The 20,744-nt window shown below is 44.2% G+C and overlaps 1 protein-coding gene across 2 annotated transcripts in view; it reads right to left on the reverse strand.

The window, feature by feature from the left end:
* kdsr (3-ketodihydrosphingosine reductase) overlaps positions 1-19,974 on the reverse strand; it is a 52,958-nt gene extending 32,984 nt beyond the window's left edge. Inside the window, exons 1-5 of one of the 2 annotated variants that reach the window (XM_085988694.1) lie at positions 19,611-19,974; positions 13,547-13,636; positions 5,491-5,547; positions 4,434-4,499; positions 1,876-1,971 (exon numbers count right to left, since the gene is read on the reverse strand). In XM_085988694.1, the coding sequence (XP_085844820.1) occupies positions 1,876-1,971; positions 4,434-4,499; positions 5,491-5,547; positions 13,547-13,636; positions 19,611-19,787 (486 nt within the window). In that variant the 5' untranslated portion in view covers positions 19,788-19,974. The remainder of the gene's footprint in view (positions 1-1,875; positions 1,972-4,433; positions 4,500-5,490; positions 5,548-13,546; positions 13,637-19,610) is intronic. The other variant, XM_085988693.1, reaches the window with a different exon arrangement.
* Between the last annotated feature and the right edge of the window lie 770 nt (positions 19,975-20,744).

Genomic DNA, 20,744 nt, shown 5'->3' on the forward strand with positions numbered 1-20,744 from the left:
AAACTTGGTGGATCAGACTGATTCCTGGGATGGCAGGACTGTCGTATGAGGAGAGATTGGGTCAACTAGGCCTGTATTCACTAGAGTTTAGAAGAATGAGGGGGGATCTCATTGAAACGTTTAAAATTCTGACAGGGCTAGACAGGCTGGATGCAGGGAGGATTTAAGAAAAACGGCAACAAGTTTAGTTTCATACAAGTAAGGAACCATATAGTTAGTGAGCAACAAACCAATAAGTCATACTCAAGTGAAGTTAAAGAACAGCGTCGTATTGACCTCTTGAAGGGTTCGGTGAATAATATTGGCACGTTTATTTTTTTAACTTTTTTTTTAAATTCAAGGGAGAAAATCTACTGCTTCACTGGTGATGAAACTTCAAAATGTGATTTTCCATTTCTTCTTGTTTGCAGACTTTTCAAAAAGAAAAATCACAAACCATGTGTATTAGTGAAATGGCACACACCATCACTGTTCATGATTGAAGGGTGGCACTGGAAGCAAGTCAGATTTTAAACACAAAAATGAACAAATCTTATCTTAAAACCAATTTCAACCAAAACCGGGGGGGGGGGGGGGAAGGGTGGGAGGAAATTGGCTTGCGCCCCCTTTGGGGCACTAACTTCGCCCCCGCACCCTAAATTCAATGCAGCAGTGCCATGCGTGTCGACACATAGTGCCACGGTACTGCAGGCCTCCCTCCCCTGATTAAAGGGGAGGGTCGTAGCGCAGCCGGCACCCAACAGCAGGAGGCCAGGTGGCCCAAAAAAAAAAAAGGCTGCCTGACACCTGCCCTTTAATTATTGCCGCCTCAGCCGCAAGAACTCCCCCCTGACCCTGTCGGACATAGCGTCCGGCAGTAGGTCAGGGGGCGCAAGCCAAGTTTGCGGCCGGGGCGCTGCGCACAGTGAGGACATCATCGCCGGTGGCACAGCACCGCGGGGCACTACCGGCTACCACCGCCACTAACCTCCCAATGAATTTTGCGGGAGGAGTTAGCGGCGCCGCGCCCAGGCGCTAGTTGCTTTGCGCCTCCCATTAGCGCCCCCTCGGGTGCTAATGAGAGGTGCAAAGCAACCGAATTTTTCCCCGTGGGTATTTTAGAAAATTGTGTTATTTTGTACCAATGCATACAATAGCAAAAATTGTTTCAATACTAATTAAGCAGTTGAGCCTTTCTTTACTATAGTCACAATTAACTATTTCCATCCATACACAATACCCACACTTAAGAGACTTGTATTTTCAAAAGCAACACACAAGACTTCTTTGAAATTTTACTTTGTCACCCCACTTTAATTTAAAAAAAATCTTCTCTATAGACTGCCTGGAGCATAGAATGGTTCTTCTACCAAGATAAGTTACTTTATAACCAGGCCTCAGACTGCTTTCTGAGACATTCCAATGACTGGAATAAGAGCAGCAGAGATCAGAGGTTTATCAAATGGCACTAACTAATTAGAGGACTGAACCTGCACACTACCAATTAACGGAACAGTACATTAGAGCACCAACACAATGTGCAATCATGCATCATCTTTTATTTTTAAATAAACTGGTAGTACATCAAGTTTCAAAAATGTGACACTACTTTTTGAACCCCCAGCCATTTCACAATTCATGTCCCAAATTATTCACAATTGCACACTTTAGCAGACAATGGATACCTAAGGAATTAGAAGACTTTTAAACTATTCAAGTGCTCAAGGTAGGCATCCATATATTTGGAGGAAGAAAGGGGAAGAAGAAAGGATGTTTACTAGTAGGAATTGTTCAGTTCTGAAGTAGTTAAATAGAATGTAATTTGCAGTAGACACTCCTAAAAACTGTTCCACTTTACAGAAAATAATTTTAAATTTAGTTATGCAAATTACTCACTCTGAATAGGCCAACGTCAACATCTTCAAACTTTGTAGCAACAGATGTTCCAGCACAATTTACAAGCATGTCTACTGGTCCCAGCTTCTCTTGTGCCTAGAGTGACAGTTAAATATTAATAAAATGCTTCAGGAAAAATGTGTTTGGTTGAGAAAAGGGGAAACTGATTCCCACTTTGAACCGCTTGGTTGCCTGAAAAAAGTCAACTATTCTTTATTTATTAATAATCTGGCATTCCCAGATTTAATCACACTCAAAGCAAGGTTTAAAAAAAATGAACCTGTGCGGGCAAAAAATAAACAATGCAATTAAAAAGCGTAACTCTTTTGGTTAGACTCAGGTTGGCTTTTAAGCCATGTTATTTAGCGAGCACCTCACTATTCTCATACTAGAGCAGTTTGGAATTTGCGTAAAACAAGCAAAACAGCATTCGGACAATGATATACAATTTACAATAACAAACTCTGAAATAATACATTTGTGGTTGACAGCAAAAATGGATCTACATTTAACTTCCTTCTGCTCTCAGCAAGGTATGGTTATTCCAACAGGTAATTAAACAAGTTTTAAAAAATTCAAGTTTCTTTCTTGGAGCTATGACGATATCAATTCCCATACTAAACCCCAGTTGTAACTAACAGTCAGAGACGCTGGTTTTACATAGGATTTAGTACTTTGCAGCAACATTCTGCGATTCCAAGACCTTTGATTTGTGGTAACTAAATAAGCCAAATTCCACTACAGGTAGACTATCCTTTATCCGCACTTCCGAAAACCGAAAACCTCTAAAAAACCGAAAGTTTTTTCGTGGAGCGTAAGTCGTGCGCACGACATGACCCGAGTGGCACCAAACATGACAGGAGTGGTCCGGGAGCTCTGCCTTTCCCTGTGAGCAGGGCAGAGGGTCAGAGTTCCCTCCTGGGTAGGAGATTGCAGGCCGAGCCGGGCAGTGTGAAGGAGGTACCGGGAGAGTGAACCCAACAATATAGCGGCCCGTCCAATAGCTGCAGCGGCCCGTCCGATAGTCTTTTCTTCCCCCCCCCACCCCCCACCCCCCGACCTGATTTGCAGGCCAGCTTAGTGTAGGAGTCAGCCGATATCTGGCTTTCCCACAACTGGCGGCGGCAGTCGAGCCCCAGACCCCCTCTAAGTCAAGGAATTCAGATACGGAGCAGGGGGAGCTGAAAACCTCGATCTAACGGCAGAAATCAGCAGCTGTTTTGTTAGGTTTTTTTTCTTCCCCTAGCATTATTTTTTATTTTATTTTTTTATAAAAACAGTCAGGCTGTGGAAAGAGTCTCTGTAGCTTAGCAACAGCTTCAGAGACGCTTCCAAGGCAGGGCCAGAGTGTTTACAAGCTGTTGCTAAGCAACAGTGTTTGTTGTCAGATACGGAGATGAAAACCTTCTGAAATCCGAAAAATTCCAAAAACCGAAACAGCTGGTCCCAAGGTTTTCGGATAAAGGATAGTCTACCTGTATTACACATGAATATGAAGTTTTCTGGGATATTTCCAGTGTTTTAGAGTTTGAATTCTACAATGCCATGCATTTTTCTATGAATGGCAGTGCAGCCTTCGGTCGCCTGAGGAAGAGAGTGTTTGAAGACCAGGATCTCAAGCCCGGCACTAAGCTCATGGTCTACAGGGCAGCAGTGATACCTGCCCTGCTGTATGCCTCAGAGACATGGACCATGTACAGCAAGCACCTCAAAGCACTGGAGCGGTACCACCAACGCTGCCTCCGCAAGATTCTGCAAATCCATTGGCAGGATAGGCGCACCAACGTCAGTGTTCTTGCTCAGGCCAGCATCGAAGCTCTGACCACGCTCAATCAGCTCCGATGGACGGGTCACATTGTCCGCATGCCCGATACGAGACTCCCAAAACAAGCGCTCTACTCGGAGCTCCGGCACGGCAAGAGAGCCCCAGGTGGGCAGAGGAAACGCTTTAAGGACACCCTCAAAGCCTCCTTGAAAAAGTGCAACATCCCCACTGACACCCGAGAATCCCTGGCCCAAGACCGCACAAAGTGGAGGAGAAGCATCCGGGAAGGCGCTGAACACCTCGAGTCTCTTAGTCGGGAGCAAGCGCAAGCCAAGCACAAGCACCGCAAGTCAACCCAAGCACCCCACCCACCCGCTCCTTCAACCACCGTCTGCCCCACCTGTGACAGAGACTGTAGGTCCCACATTGGACTAATCAGCCACCTGTGAGCTCATTTTTAACGTGGAAGCAAGTCATCCTCGGTTCCGAGGGACTGCCTAAGAAGACATTACAGTATCGGATTGTTCATAACAGGAAGCCTCGACTTCAGCAACAAGTGTAATTTAAATGAGGCCTAGATAAATTAAAGAAATCAAAGACAACTACGCGAGAGTAAGAGGTGTGTGTGGCTGTCAGCACATTTAGAGTGCAGGCCTGTTTCCATAGCATTGTAGCACCAGCAGACGCAGCAGTTCTTCAACCACTTCTACTAAGCATAAACAAAATATAAATGGGGTCTATTACATCAAAGTAAGTGTTTAGTATGTTTGGAAAAAAGCAAAAGCCAACTTACTTGTTTAATCACACTTTGCACTTGTCCATAGTCTTTTGATACATCAACAGATATACACAATACTACCTGTGAAACAAATCAGAAGGTATTCACTCCCAAAAGTGCATTTTGTAAACAAAAGCAGCACAATGCACTGGAAGCATCATTGAATACAAAACAGCACAAATATCTCCTGAAATTATCATGCAAATGAAATTCTATACAACTATGCAAGAAGGAATCAACCAGATTAGTTAGAAAACAAGTGACTACACTATGAAATGGATTGTATGGGGGAGGAGGTGGGGAAAAGAGGGAGACTGCAAAAGAGCACAGGGAGAGAAGGGGCCAAGAGGCATGAAAACATAAGGGGGGGGGGGGGTGAGTGCTGCACATGAGAGTGGGAGGGTGAGGTGCAGGTGAGCACAATCACAAGGGAGCACAAGAGGGAGAGCGAGACAGAGAGCATGCATGCAACGGAGCGAGAGGGGGGAAGCAAAACCACTCTTGCGCAATGACAGATTGCCTACCTCTGGGCAATGTGGAGTACGGAAAGAAGGCAACAGCATAAAGGGTAAGCATTTCCTCAAAAGGGAAGACGACAAAAAAAGTGCAATACTGACTGGGTATCCGAAGAGAACTCATCAGCATACCCAGTAAATTTAAAGTGAATATGCCCCACTTGCAGTCACTTGGGCCTTTACATGGTGATACCCTACAGAAATAAAAACTAAGAAACCAATCTGGTAGAAATACTGATGCTATGGATGGTTAGTATTTAACTGGTTTTAAAACCAACTATTAGAAAGTTTTTTTAAACCTTGGCTGACATTATTTTGCCAGAAACTGAATTATTTTCATCATATTTGCAGAGCTACGCAATTTATCCTGCCAAAATGAAAGCTTTCTAATTCCCCAATCACAAATGAACTGCTCTCTTTCAATAAAATGTCAGTGAACAAAGAAGCTACTTAGAAATACAAGGGTTGCATTTAAATCACAAGTGTTCCACACCCAAACACGCACAAAATGCTCTAGTATACAGCACTCGCACAGCTTACTAGTCTTCTACGCCCACCTGTTTATCGTTAATTGAATGCTTCTCAATTTCCTTCTTTGCCCGTAGAAGTCTGCCCTGGAAAACAAAGAAACACATTTTAGACTGCCATTTTTGGAAATTCAGTAAAATTTGTAACAGCATATGCTCAAGTGGAGCTGTGTCTCCAAGTTCCTAAAGTCTAACTGTTAACCAAGCCTCGGGTGATTCAGAGTTTAACTGCTGTTTGATCAATGAACTTAGCAAATTCGAATGTGCTGGTCTATTTGAGGCTCCAATTAAAGAAGCATTTTAAGATTGTTTTGCTTTTTTTTTTTAAAAAGCATGGTGTTTGTACGTGCAGATTCTTATTTGATAGAAGAGAATTGCTCCCCTCCAATAAAAGCAACACAAAACAATTGTTTATCATTTCAAACTGATTAATCTGTTCTAGGTTAGAACAGTGAAAATGCAAACACTAAGCAAAAAAGGCAATGATCTCTAATTGGATTATTACATTAGTCAATCAACATTTCCTAGTTATATCCATAATACACTTAATCAAAACTGTTGCATTATTTGCAACTCCTTAAAAAAATTCCTAACCCAGTTTCCCATGTATTTTCTTACATGTCCCAGCAGCCACCTCAGACATAGAGCAAGCAGTAACAGGCGGTTAATGAGCACATGGGAAGCAAAAGCTTTCAAGGAATACTTGCTGAGCCACCCATTAATTTCCACAATTACTTTAAAATCTGGAATAGCTACCAAACTCCTAGAGAAATTCCTTCAAAAGCAAATTACCATCATTTTGAAGGGGGAAAAAAAATCTTGAACCTAACGATTTACAATACTGCCATGATTAAAAGGATACAACTGCAACACGTCATTGGCAGAGGATGACCTTTTGTCAGAACTGGAAAAAGTTAGAGACATAACAGATTTTAAGCAAATGCAGGGGCAGGGAAAGGGGAGGAAAGAACAAAAGGGAAGGTCTGTGGTAGGCAGGAGTGATTAAATGACAAAAGGGATGATAGTACAAAGCAAAAGCAAATGCAGAGGTCAGAGTGGGAGTGGACGGAAAATTAAAGTGACAGGCGACCGGAAGCTCGGGGTCACGCCTGCGGACTGAACAGAGATGACGGATATGGCAGATGATGATCCATTGAATGTGGAGGCTGGTGGGGTGAAAGGTGAGGGCAAGGGGAACCCTATCGTGGTTCTGAGGAGGGAGGGGAAGGAGTGAGAGCAGAAGTGCGGGAAATGGAACAGACACGGTCAAGGGCCATTTCAATCACGATAGAGAATCCTCGGTTGAGGAAAAAGGTTCCCCCTGTCCTCACCTTTCAGCCCACCAGCCTCTACATTCAACGGATCATCCTCCGCCACCTCCAGCATAATCCCACCACCAAACAGATCTTCCCATACCCTATCAGCATTCCAAAGGGACCGCTCCCTCCACGACACCCTGGTCCACTCCTCAATTACCCCTTCCCCTTCCCACAGCATATTCCCGTGCAAGCGCAGGAGATGCAACATCTGCCCTTTTACCTCCTCCCTTCCCACTGTCCAGGGCCCCAAATACTCCTCCCAGGTGAAACAGCGATTTACTTGTATATTTTGCAATTTAGTATATGCTGCTCACGATGTGGTCTCCTCTACATTGGGGAGTCCAAACGCAGATTGGGTGACTGCTTTACGAAACACCTCCGTTCAGTCAGCAAGAGCGACCCCGAGCTTCCGGTCACCTGTCACTTTAATTCTCCGCTCCAATCCCACTCTGACCTCTCCATCCTCGGCCTCTTACACTGTTCCAACGAAGCTCAATGTAAGCTCGAGGAACAGCACCTCATCATTTGATTAGGCACTTTACAGCCTTCTGGACTCGATATAGAGTTCAACAATTTCAGACCATAACATCTGCCCCTATTTTTTCAGATGACAGCTGTTGATGATTCTGCTATACCCATTTACACCTCTTCCAGACCCATCTTTTGTTTCTTTACTTGTCCCATTACCATCTCCTTTTGCTTTGTACTACAGGAAACTTTGGTTTATCCGGAGGTTGTATGTCCGGAAACCTCGATCTAACGGCAGAAATCAGCAGCCATTTTGTTAGGTTTTTTTTTCTTCTTCTCCTAGCATTTTTTTTTTTTTTTTTATAAAAGCAGTCAGTCTCTGGAAAGCCTCTCTGAAGCTGTTGCTAAGCTACAGAGACGCTTCAAGGTACAGGCCGACTGTTTACAAGCTGTTGCTAAGCAACAGTGTTTGTTGTCAGATACGGAGATGAAAACTTCCGTATCCTTCAACATTAGCGCTGGTCTGTCCGGAAGTTTTCATAGATCGGCATCACGCCGGTCCCGTCAGTGCCGGATATCGCGAAGTTTCCTGTATCATGCTTTTTGTCATTTAATCTCTCCTGCCTTCCACTCTATCACAGACCTTCCCTTTTGTTCTTTCCTCCTCTTCCCCTACCCCTGCTTAAAATTTGTTACATCTCTAACGTTTTCCAGTTCTGATTAAAGGTCCTCGACCTGAAACGTTAACTGTTTCTCTCTCCACAGATGCTGCTTGACCTGCTGAGTATTTCCAGCATTTTCTGCATTCATTGAAAATGCTTCCTCATAACATGCATTGTACTAAAAATAACTCAATTCATTTATACCATCTAGTTTTTAATAAGTTTATCTGCACATGCTTCCTGTCTATAAAACCTTACTTCCCATTATATTTTTGTCTCACTTGCGTCAACTTTCCCCTCCCCCATCATCATCATAATGGAAACTGCCCATGTAAACTTATGCAATTACACCATCCTAACATTGGTGGTGCATCTCCCAGCTCCTCAGCCTAGAGAAACTCCTGCAGTCCAACTGATCTTCCCAAATAACCAATATAACTATAAATTTACTATGCATATTTTATTTCAGCAGCACTTCCAATCATCGCATTTTTGTTCCACTTTGTGTTAATTCCTATATCCACATGTACAATGGATTTTCCCCATCTAAACTTGGCATTCAGAATGTGCAATTACACCAAAAGTTTCCAAAAGGTCATTCAAAATGTTTTGATTTTTCCCATTCATCCTTCTTCCTCACCTTCAATAACTGAAATTTCTCAAGTCCAAAATAAAATTTAAACAAAATTATATATTTCACAATAACATGATTAAATTTATCCACCGAATTGTCTTGTGTGCCTTTTAATGACCAAAGTTTTTACTTGAAGGCTTCATCTCCTTCCAAAAAGCCTAGGCTTCGAATTGATACTTTTGCCTCAATCTCGGACTCTTGTGCTGAAATTGGATTTCTAGTCGGAGGAGAGAGAGACAGAGACAGACAGACTTCCCCTCTGATCTACCAACTTCTCTAATTCTCAGCCAGAGAGAGGTGGAGAGGCGAAGAGGTTTAGGGAGGGAATTCCAAAGCTTACTGCCTAGACGGCCAAAGGCATAGCCGTCAGTGGTGAGGCGAAGGAAGTGGAGGACACACAAGATGTCGGAGTTGGAGGAACAGAGTTCCCATAGGGTTGTAGGGCTGAAGGTGATTAGAGATAGGGAACAGCGCGGCCATGGAGGGATTTGAACACAAGGATGAGAATTTTTTTTTGATAAACGAGGAGTTGCTGGACCAGGAGCCAATGTAGGTCAGCGGGCTCAGGAGAGCCAAGTGAACGGGACTAGGTGCGAGTTAGGGTATGGGCAGCCGAGTTTTGGAAAAGAATTAGCACAAAAATAGTAAGCAACAAATAACTTTTTTGTGATTTACCTTCAAAAAGTATAAAATTTAAATTGTTTGCTTAGGTAGGTCATGCCTGACAAACCTGGTTGAATATTTTGAGGTGGTGACTAAAGTAGTGGACGGGCAATGTCTATATATGTTATTTATATGGACTTCCAGAAGGCATTTGATAAAGTCCCACATAAGACACTGTTAACTGAAGTTGAAGCCCACAGAATTGAGGGCAAATTATTGACCTGGTTAGGAAATTGGCTGAGCGGCAGGAGACAGGCAATAGGGATAATGGGTAGGTACTCAAATTGGCAGGATGTGACTAGTGGTGTCCCACAGGGATCTGTGTTGGGGCCTCAACTATTCACAGTATTTATTAATGACTTATGATGGCACAGACAGTCATATATCCAAATTTGTCGATGACACAAAGATAGGCGGCATTGTAAGCAGTGTAGATGAAATCATAAAATTACATAGGGATATCAACGGATTAAGTGAATGGGCAAAACTGTGGCAAATGGATTTTAATGTAGGCAATTGTGAGGTCATCCACTTTGGACCTAAAAAGGATAGAACAGGGTACTTTCTAAATGGTGAAAAGCTAAAAACACTGGAGTTTCAAAGAGACTTGGGGGGTCCAGATACATACATCATTAAAATGTCATGAACAGGTACAGAAAATAATCAAAATGGCTAATGGAATGCTGGCCTTATATCTAGAGGACTAGACTACAAGGGGGTAGAAGTTATGCTGCAGCTATACTAAACCCTGGTTAGACCACACCTGGAGTACTGTGAGCAATTTTGGGTACCACATCTTAGGAAGGATATATTGGACTTGGATGAGTGGTTTACCAGAATGATACCTAGATTCCATGGGTTCAGTTATGGGGAGAGATTACACAAATTAGGGTTGTATTCCCTAAAATTTAGAAGGTTAAGGGGAATCTGATCAAAATTTTCAAGATATTAAGGGGAGCAGATAGGCTAGATAGAGAGAAACTATTTCCCCTGGTTGGGGATTCTAGATCTAAGGGGAATAGTCTAAAAATTAGCGCCAGACCTTTCAGTGAGGAAATCAGGAAACATTTCTACACACAAAGGGTGGTAGAAGTTTGGAACTCTCTTCTGCAAACAGCAATGATGCTAGATCAATTGTTCATTTTAAATCCGAGATTGATAGCTTTTTGTTAACCAAAGGTATTAAGGGATATGGGCCAAAGGCGGGTATATGGAGTTAGGTCGCAGATCAGCCATGATCTCATTGAATGGCAGAACAGGCTCAAGGGGCTAAATGGCCTACTCCTGTCCCTATCTTCCTAAACCTAGCAATTCCTTGCTGAAGAATTAATTATTCTGTAGATGTTTCTTTGCCTCAGAAACAGATCAGCTTCTTACATTTTTTTTCAAAATGTCATCTATGTCAATTTAAAGTTTTAGCCTTAAAACAAATTCGTAACCAAAATAATTAACATAATAAAGTTATGTAATGCTAATCCAATTAGGGTTGGACAGGCAAATCCAATTTAAATTTTCTTCATATGCTGGCACTGCAGATCTTATCAATCCACCAGGAATACAATTACAAAATTATTTCAAAAATCATCAGAACTTTTATGATGACTGTTACTGTGTACCATGAAATCTGCTTTGTGAAAAGAAACTGGACTGTCTACAACTATGCAGTGTCTTTTCATTGCAAACTGCCGGCGTGACATTGGTCGTCTCAATATTTCTGTTCCCCTTACCCACTCCAACCTACCTCCCTCTGAACTTGCAGCACTCCATTCTCTCAGATCCAACCCCAACATTGTCATTAAACCTGCTGGCAAGGGTGGCGCTGTTGTTTGGGGAACCGACCTCTACCTTGCGGAGGCTGAACGTCAACTCTCCGACACGTCCTCTTACCTCCCCCTGGACCATGACCCCACTACCGAACATCAAGCCATCGTTTCCAAGACTGTCACTGACCTCATCTCCTCTGGAGATCTTCCCTCCACGGCTGCCAACCTCTGTTCAAGGAAGAAGCGGAGCGTCCTCAAGCCGTCCTGGTGGGGATGGAGGTGTAGAGGGATTGGACGTTCCTCAACTCCACACAGCCCGCTTCTACCTCCTTCCCAAGATCCACAAACAGGACTGCCCTGGTAGACCCATCGTTTCAGCCTGTTCTTGCCACACTCTTCCTATCTCGACTCTATTTTTTCTCCCATTGTCCAGTCTCTTCCCATCTACATCTGCGCCTCTTCCGACACCCTACACCACTTTAACTGTTTCCAGTTTCCTGGCCCCAACCTTCTCCTTTTCACTATGGACGTCCAATCCCTCTACACCTCCATCCCCCACCAGGACGGCCTGAGGGCGCTCCGCTTCTTCCTTGAACAGAGGCCCAACCAGTCCCCATCCACCACCACCCTCCTTCGCTTGGCTGAACTTGTTCTCACATTGAACAACTTCTCCTTTGACTCCACTCACTTCCTCCAAATTAAAGGTGATGCTATGGACACCCACATGGGCCCTAGCGATGCCTGTCTTTTCGTGGGATATGTGGAACATTCTTTGCTCCAGTCCGCTCCCTCACCTCTTTTTCCAGTACATTGATGGCTGTATTGGTGCCGTTTCCTGCTCTCGCCCTGAACTAGAAAATTTCATTAACTTTGCTTCCAATTTTCACCCTTCCCTCACCTTAACATGGTCCGTCACCGACTCCTCCCTTCCTCAATTTCTCTGTCTCCATCTCTGGGGACAGGCTATTGACAAACATTCACTATAAGCCCAGACTCCCACAGCTACCTGGACTACACTTCCTCCCACCCGGCTTCCTGTAAGGACTCTATTCCATTCTCCCAGTTTCTCCGTCTCTACCGCATCTGCTCCGACGATGCCACCTCCCATACTAGTGCTTCCGACATGTCTTCCGTTTTCCTCAACCGAGGATTCCCCTCTACCAAGATTGACACGGCCCTCGACCGTGTCCATTCTATTTCCAGCACTTCTGCTCTCACCCCTTCCCCTCCCTCCCAGAACCACAATAGGGTTCCCCTTGTCCTCACCTTTCACCCCACCAGCCTCCACATGCAACAGATCATCCTCCGCCATTTCCACCACCTCCAGCGTGATCCCACCAACAAACACATATTCCCCTCACCTCCCCTTTCAGCACCCCGAAGGGACTGCTCCTGCCGCGACACCTTGGTTCACTCCTCTATCACCCTCAACACCCCGTCCCCTAGCACCTTCCTATGCAAGCGCAGGAAATGCAAAACCTGCCCTTTTTACCTCCTCCCTTCCCACTGTCCAGGACCCCAAACACTCCTTCCAGGTGCAACAGCGATTTACTTGTACTTCTTGCAATTTAGTATACTGTATTCGCTGCTCACAATGCGGTCTCCTCTACATTGGGGAGACCAAAAGCAGATTGGGTGACCGCTTTGTGGAACACCTCCGTTCAGTCTGTCAGGGGGACCCCGAGCTTCCGGTCACCTGTGACTTTAATTCTCCACTCCACTCCCACTCCGACCTCTCCGTCCTTGACCTCTTACACTGCTCTAATGAAGCTCAACGTAAGCTGGAGGAACAGCACCTCGTCTTTCGATTAGGCACTTTACAGCCTTCTGGACTCAACATTGAGTTCAACAATTTCAAATCATAACCTCTGCCCATATCATTTTTTTTCTCTCTCTCTCACACATGGAGGCTGTTGATCCTCCTGCCATTGCCATTCACACCTCAACTAGAGTCATCTTTTGTTTCTGAACTTGTCCCATTACCATCTCCTTTGCCTTGCACCATCATCCCTGTTGTCTCTGAATCTCTCCTGCTTTCCATCCTATCACAGACCTTCCCTTTTGTTCTTTCCTCCCCTCCCTCCCTGCCCCTACCCTTGCTTAAAAACCTGTTACATCGCCAACTTTTTCCAGTTCTGATGAAGGGTCACCGACCTGAAACCTTAACTCTGTTTCTCTCTCTACAGATGCTGCATGACCTGAGTATTGCCAGCATTTTCTGTTTTTATTTCCGATTTCCAGCATCTGCAGTATTTTGCTTATGCAGTGTCTATTATTTTAGTGTTAAAATATTTTTCAGTATTGAAAAAGGTCAATGTAACCCTTTTCAGTCAAAGACTTCACCCATAACAATTCCCAATCTGTAAATTGAAACATGTAAAAAAATGTCACTATTCAAATCAAACCTTCTCCCCCACCTTTTCTCACAACCTGATTGAAGGAACAAATTGATTCAATCTCAATACCAGTCTTTTTATCACTGGTTTGGGTAAAAGCATTTCCCACCAAAATAATCCTATAAGAAACAATTAAAGTATAGTATTCAGGCAGATTCCTATAACTGATCCAGTCACATACCTCATCCCGAGCCACCAGGGTTATAAAAGCACCATGCTTGAAGCACTCAATGGCAATGCATTTCCCAATACCACTCGATCCTCCTGTCACCTATATGTAAAAAACATTTAAGATTCACAGTAAATAAAAAGAACATTTCTCATGGAACAAAAAGGTACCTTCTATTGTAAGTCAGTTTTTATGTAATTTATTTTAAAAGCTATTGAAATACAGACACCCAGCAAATTTGGTAATATCCATAATCAAGATATTATGAGATTTCACATTTGTTAACATTCTGGCATAAGGAAATGCAGATAAGGAAACATAAGGAAAAGCAGAATATTAAAATGGGACTGGAGTGCTAAAACCCTGTAAACACATATGTTGGAATCTATTACCAACCTTATACTACATGTACAAATCGTTAAATTTTCTCCATCCTTTCCTTCCTAGGTTTGTCAGCAACTATCTGTGCTTTTCTTATGTTCACAGCAATACTTGTAGAATGATGAAAGAATAAGTGACTGAACCGAGTTAAGATTTTTTTCTACCCAACATACATTTAACACTAATGGTTCAACATAAACAGTAAGCAAGTAATCAGTATGCTATTGGAAAGGAATTGACTAATGGCAGCATTGGAGACAATATTTGTGGCACCAGGCTGTTGCAGAAAAACTACACTTGAAAATTGGTTTCTAAATTCAGATCCATTTAGAAAAAAAAAAAAATGTAGTCCCATAATGCACACTATTCCAAAACAAAACAGTATTGGGGGTGGGGGAAAGAGAGAGAGAGAGAGAGAGAAAAAAAAAAATCAAATTGAAGACATAAATAAGGGGCAGATTTTGCAGTCGGCAGCATACCTATGGAGTACGTCGCCGGCATCCGAATAGAACACAAACTTACCTGATGGGGACCCTCCTTCGTGAACTTGCTCTCTGACGCTGTGTACTGGAGGGCAGTGTAATGGCCACAGATCCCAGGGGCGCAGCGTGTGCGGAAGCGTACCTGGGATCACATGGGCCTGGTGCTCCAATCAGTGGAAGCGCAGAGTTTCCTCTTGACAGATTATGTGGGAACCAGCATCAGGTTTTTACAGTTAATTGTTCAATGGGATACTGGCGCACAGGGAAATAAAGTTACAGTTCAGAGGTAAAATCCTGTTCATAAAAGTCTGTCACTTCATTCACTGCGGTTATATTCAGAGACAAGAGTGTCTGCTCAGGTTGTTGCTGGCTGTGACTATGATGCTAGATTTGATTCTCGTCATAAATCACATGGTATGACATTCCAGCGACCAAGTCCTTTTTGGTTCGATTTATCCAGGCTGGGACTTAGTCTCTCCTGCCAAATCAGGATGTCCCGACCTGAATTCGGGTCTATTGGCCGACTTTGGAACTCCCTGTTTAAGCCCCAAAAGTAGAACACAGTCCCTTAGGCAAGGGAGTCGAAGCCCCTGCCAGGTGTCAGGCTGCTGTTTTTTGTACTAAGGCGACAGAAGAGAAAGGACAGTGCTTTTACATAAATTGTACCGTATTTAATCAAGATATCAAATTATACTACGGCCTGTCTAAAATGAAAAAAGCTTTTGATAAATTTTAAAAATATACTCCTTAAAACATTGCTGAACCACCCTGGCTGGATGCAAACTCTTATTTATTTTCACCATTAACGCGGCTTAGCCTGCAAAAGAGTGGAAAGATGGTTCCTTTCGCAGTGAAACAGGCTCCTGCGCCTGCTTTCACTAACCGTAACATTTTCGTCTGTAATTGCTGGGCAGTTGGCCCAACTCTGCGCCAGCAATAAGTATTTCCCCGTCGGTGCGGATCATCTGTCAAGACAGACCGCAAGTTCGGGATTTAGCGTGTGCGCAAGCGGAATGATTTTGGAAGAGAGTTCCAGAGGCATTAAGGCTGAAAGATCAGCCTTTGATTCTGGGGAGGGGGGAAAAGAAAAAGGAGAGTGGACAAGAGAGGGAGCTAGAACAGTCATCTGGTGAGATTTGGGAGATAATTATTTCCTCCTGCTGGGGCAGAATGAGGCTGGAACATTTAAAGCTAGACAGGGTGATGCATATGGTGAGAAAGAAGAAAAAATGGTTGGAGAGATGGTTTTGTCAGCGATCGAGATTCCGGAGGAAGAGAGGCTGTACAGGACAACAAGGTTGAGAGATTGTTGTGAATTTGGGCGAACTTAAGGGAGGTACAACAAAAGACACAAATCAGAAGACACAGGTAGGGCAAGTTTGAAAGTTGCCAAGAATCAATCGATGCTCAAAAGGGATGATGGTGCAAGGCAAAAGGAGATGGTCCCTTTTGTCTCCGAATCTCTCCTGCCTTCCATCCTATCACAGACCTTCCCTTTCATTCTTTCCTCTCCTCCCCCCTCTCCCTGCCCCTACACTTGCTTAAAAACCTGTTACATCTCCAACTTTTTCCAGTTCTGACAAAGGGTCATCGACCTGAAATGTTAACTATGTTTCTCTCTCTACAGATGCTGCCTGACTTGCTGAGTATTTCCAGCATTTTCTGTTTTTATTTCAGATTTCCAGCACCCGCAGTATTTTGCTTGTGTATGTTGTTTCATGAGTGTTTTTTTAAAGCAACATATTGTCGTTATAAGGAACTTGAAATCTTTCACATTGACTGAAATAACTGTTAGTTGCACTTGTCACCAGTGCTACAACCTATAAAACCTTTGATAATTGAGCTTTCTGAACCATTTAAAATAATTTATGGAAAATGAAAATCACAAAGAATTGTCCTTTCACTTCTAAGTTGAATCCTTGCAGATGGGATACCCTTTTTATAGTAGAAAATGGAAGCGAATATGTTTTGTTACTACTAAAGATCAAGTATAGCTTGACAGACATTTATATTTCTCTAATCTAAATTGAGGGAATTATGCTCAGAACTGTGCTAATCACTGAGCACTGCTATGCAATTACTAACTGGAGGTATGTTAGAACAACATGCAATCAATTCATTGCAAAACCTTGACCTCGATTAGAAAATAAAAATATATAAAACAATGACAGCACAATTCAAGCTCCAACAAAATGTGGCAAACCTGAAAGGGGCAAACCCTGCACCTCACCAATCTACCTGTTGCAGATGCATCTGTCCATGACAGCATTGGTGGAAGTGACCACCGCACAGTCCTTGTGGAGACGAAGTCCCGTCTTCATGTTGAGGATACCCTCCACCGTGTTGTGTGTCACTACCACCGCGCTAAATGGGACAGATTTCGAACAGATCTGGCAACTCAAAACTGGGCATCCATGAGGCGCTGTGGGCCATCAGCAGCAGCAGAATTGTATTCAACCACAATCTGTAACCTCATGGCCCGGCATATCCCTCACTCTACCATTACCGTCAAGCCGGGAGATCAACCCTGGTTTAACGAAGAGTGCAGGAGAGCATGCCGGGAACAACATCAGGCATACCGAAAATGAGGCGTCAACCTGGTGAGGCTACAACACAGGACTACTTGCATGCCAAACAACGGAAGCAACATGCGATAGACAGAGCTAAGCGATCTCACAACCATCGGATCAAATCAAAGCTCTGCAGTCCTGCCACATCCAGTCGTGAGTGGTGGTGGACAATTAAACAGTTAACAGGAGGAGGAGGCTCCAAAAATATCCCCATCCTCAATGATGGTGGAGCCCAGCACGTGAGTGCAAAAGCCAAGGCTGAAGCATTTGCAACTATCTTCAGCCAGAAGTGCCGAGTGGATGATCCATCTTGACCTCCTACTGAGGTCCCCAGCATCACAGATGCCAGTCTTCAGCCCATTCAATTCACTCCACGTGATGTCAAGAAACGGCTGAAGACACTGGATACTGCAAAGGCTATGGGCCCTGACAAGATTCCGGCAATAGTACTGAAGACTTGTGCTCCAGAACTAGCTGCGCCCCTAGCCAAGCTGTTCCAGTACAGCTACAACACTGGCATCTACCCGGCAATGTGGAAAATTGCCCAAGTATGTCCTGTCTACAAAAAGCAGGACAAATCCGACCCGGCCAATTACCGTCCCATCAGTCTACTCTCAATCATCAGCAAAGTGATGGAAGGTGTCGTCGACAGTGCTATCAAGCGGCACTTACTCAGCAATAACCTGCTAACTGACGCCCAGTTTGGGTTCCGCCAGGGCCACTCAGCTCCTGACCTCATTACAGCCTTGGTCCAAACATGGACAAAAGAGCTGGATGCAAGAGGTGAGGTGAGAGTGACTGCCCTTGACATCAAGGCAGCATTTGATCGAGTGTGGCATCAAGGAGCCCTAGCAAAACTGAAGTCAATGGGAATCAAGGGGAAAACTCTCCATTGGTTGGAATCATACCTAGCACAAAGGAAGTTGGCTATGGTTGTTGGAGGTCATTCATCTCAATCACATGACATCACTGCAGGAGCTCCTCAGGGCAGTGTCCTAGGCCCAACCATCTTCAGCTGTTTCATCAATGACCTTCCCTCCATCATAAGGTCAGAAGTGGGGATGTTCGCTGATGATTGCACACTGTTCAGCACCATTCGAGACTCGTCAGATACTGACGCAGTCCGTGTCCATATGCGGCAAGACCTGGACAACATTCAGACTTGGGCTGACAAGTGGCAAGTAACATTCGCACCACACAAGTGCCAGGCAATGACCATCTCCAACAAGCGAGACTCTAACCATCTTCCTTGACATTCAATGGCATTACCATTGCTGAATCCCCCACTATCAACATCCTGGGGGTTACCATTGATCAGAAACTGAACTGGACCAGCCATATAAATACTGTGGCTACAAGAGCAGGCCAGAGGCTGGGAATTCTGCGGCGAGTGTCTCACCTCCTGACTCTCCAAAGCCTTTCCACCATCTACAAGGCACAAGTCAGGAGTGTGATGGAATACTCTCCACTTGCCTGGATGAGTGCAGCTCCAACAACACTCAAGAAGTTCGACACCATTCAGGATAAAGCAGCCCGCTTGATTGGCACTCCATCCACCACCTTCAACATTCACTCCCTCCACCACCGGCGCACTGTGGCTGCAGTGTGTACCATCTACAAGATGCACTGCAGCAACTCACCAAAGCTCCTTCAACAGCACCTTCCAAACCCACGACCTCTACCACTTAGAAGGACAAGGGCAGCAGACGCATGGGAACATCACCACCTACAAGTTCCCCTCCAAGCCACACGCCATCCTGACTTGGACCTGTATCGCCGTTCCTTCACTGTCGCTGGGCCAAAATCCTGGAACTCCCTTCCTAACAGCATTGTGGGTGTACCTACACCATATGGACTGCGGCGGTTCAAGAAGGCAGCTCACCACCATCTTCTCAAGGGCAATTAGGGATGGGCACTAAATGCAGGCCTAGCCAGCGACACCCACATCCCATCAATGAATAAAAAAAAACTACAATTCTCCACACAGTGTTCTTAAACTGAACTGTGCCCTTGGGAGCAAGTGCAAAGCAAAGGCCTGGTACTTCTCCACATGCAGGTAGAATGAATGTAGGAAGGGGCAACAAAGAGCACCGTTGTTCTTTCAGAAACACATTTAATGACATGACCAGGACAGATTATAATATCTTGAACAAACTAATGGGAAAAAGAGAACAGCCTCTGGAATCAATATTAAGCCAAAAATACAAAAAACGGGGAGGGGAGAAAAGTACAGTTCTGCATTTTATTTTAAATGGGGGAAAAAAGTAACAAGTGAAATATAGAGCATTGCTTATAAGTAGTGTATAAAGCTAAATTAGTAAAAAAAAAGTGGAAGGGAAAGCATAGAAGTTTTTTTTCTTGGAGAAAGTAATCATTTAAGACAGTTTCTTGCAGCACCGAACATATTTAGCAGCTCCAACTGAAGCGCTTATTATTCAGCTTCTGCAAGTACAAAACACGCAATATGCAGCAGGAATCCCCAGACAGTTCTCTCCCCCGGGAAGCGTTCGTTCCTGGATTTTCTTTTGTTTACAGATCGGAGTGATTGTTCCATGGAACAGTCACAGTATCCCCGGGATTCTTCAACACATTCCCAGAAACACACAGTATCCCCGGGATTCTATTTGCCAAGTTCTCACTCACCACAACGTGCGACCCGTTCAGTTTGAGCGGCTTGGGGCTGATCAGTGGGGAAACCATGTACAAAAGCAGAACGAAGACCACGATGAAGGCCCCAACCACCAGCAACATGATGAACAGTAGCGGCCTCCAGCCTGAAAACTCACTCCACAGAGTATAGCCCTCCTCCAGGAAGAACATTTATAACAGCTGCAAGCGCAGAGCTGTAGTTAATAAAAGACTAGTAGCCCCCCGCCACCTTATGGGGAAAAACAACAAGAAACTTGAGGTCGAAAACAGTGCACCAATCAATGGTCCGTGCTGGCTGCCAATAGAGGCAGCCTGACTCCAGCCGCATGCGCAACCCGGCTCCGGGAGCAGCCCGAGGTTTCGCTGTCGTTGCCTGTTTTAAATAAACCAATAGTGGTGACGCTGTGTTGCCCCTGTGTCACAGAAACAGAAAGGCAGCTGCACAAGTGCAGTAATAATTGAACAGAAAATCTAATTAAACTAAAATAAATTCACAATTAAATTACAACATTATCGGTGTCGAAACTCTATGCCTTGCGGAGACCACCTTGCCTTGTGTCTTGCCAATTTTGCCCTCCCTAACTCGGCGACAGAGGTCGATTCTATGGATGAGTTACAGTCGAAACTGAAAGTCAAATTGATATTTCCGAGAAGAGACAAGTTCTCATCTCCAGACTAAAGAAAATATAATTTAAATGGAAGAATAGGTGGAGCAACCCAGATGATGTCACTCACCATGCAGAAGCTTTGGAAGAGATCACGCTTGAAATAAAATCAGCAATGATGCAGCAAACTGCTGTGACGGAACTCAACAGTGACTGAATTGTACTCAGAAATTGAGCACATGTCAATTACATTTTCTAATGTTGCTAATATAACCTTTAATATTGAGAATTTGATTGACAAACTGAGGCATACTAAAACTAATTGGGAAATGCACAATGTAAACCCACCTCATAATTCTGAAGAGTCTCCCAGCTTCTCAGCCTGTACTGCAGAGAAACGCCGAGGCTGCAGCCAACTTTATTTCTCTGCTTCCCAAATTGCCATAAACTTTTGTCAAAATAATATATGCAAGGGAGTCAGGAGGTGAGACACTCGCCGCACAATACCTAGACTCTGACCTGT

Source organism: Somniosus microcephalus, chromosome 5, assembly GCF_052327205.1.
Source record: "Somniosus microcephalus isolate GS21.2 chromosome 5, FLI_Smic_1.0, whole genome shotgun sequence".
In the NCBI taxonomy this organism is placed as follows: domain Eukaryota; kingdom Metazoa; phylum Chordata; class Chondrichthyes; order Squaliformes; family Somniosidae; genus Somniosus; species Somniosus microcephalus.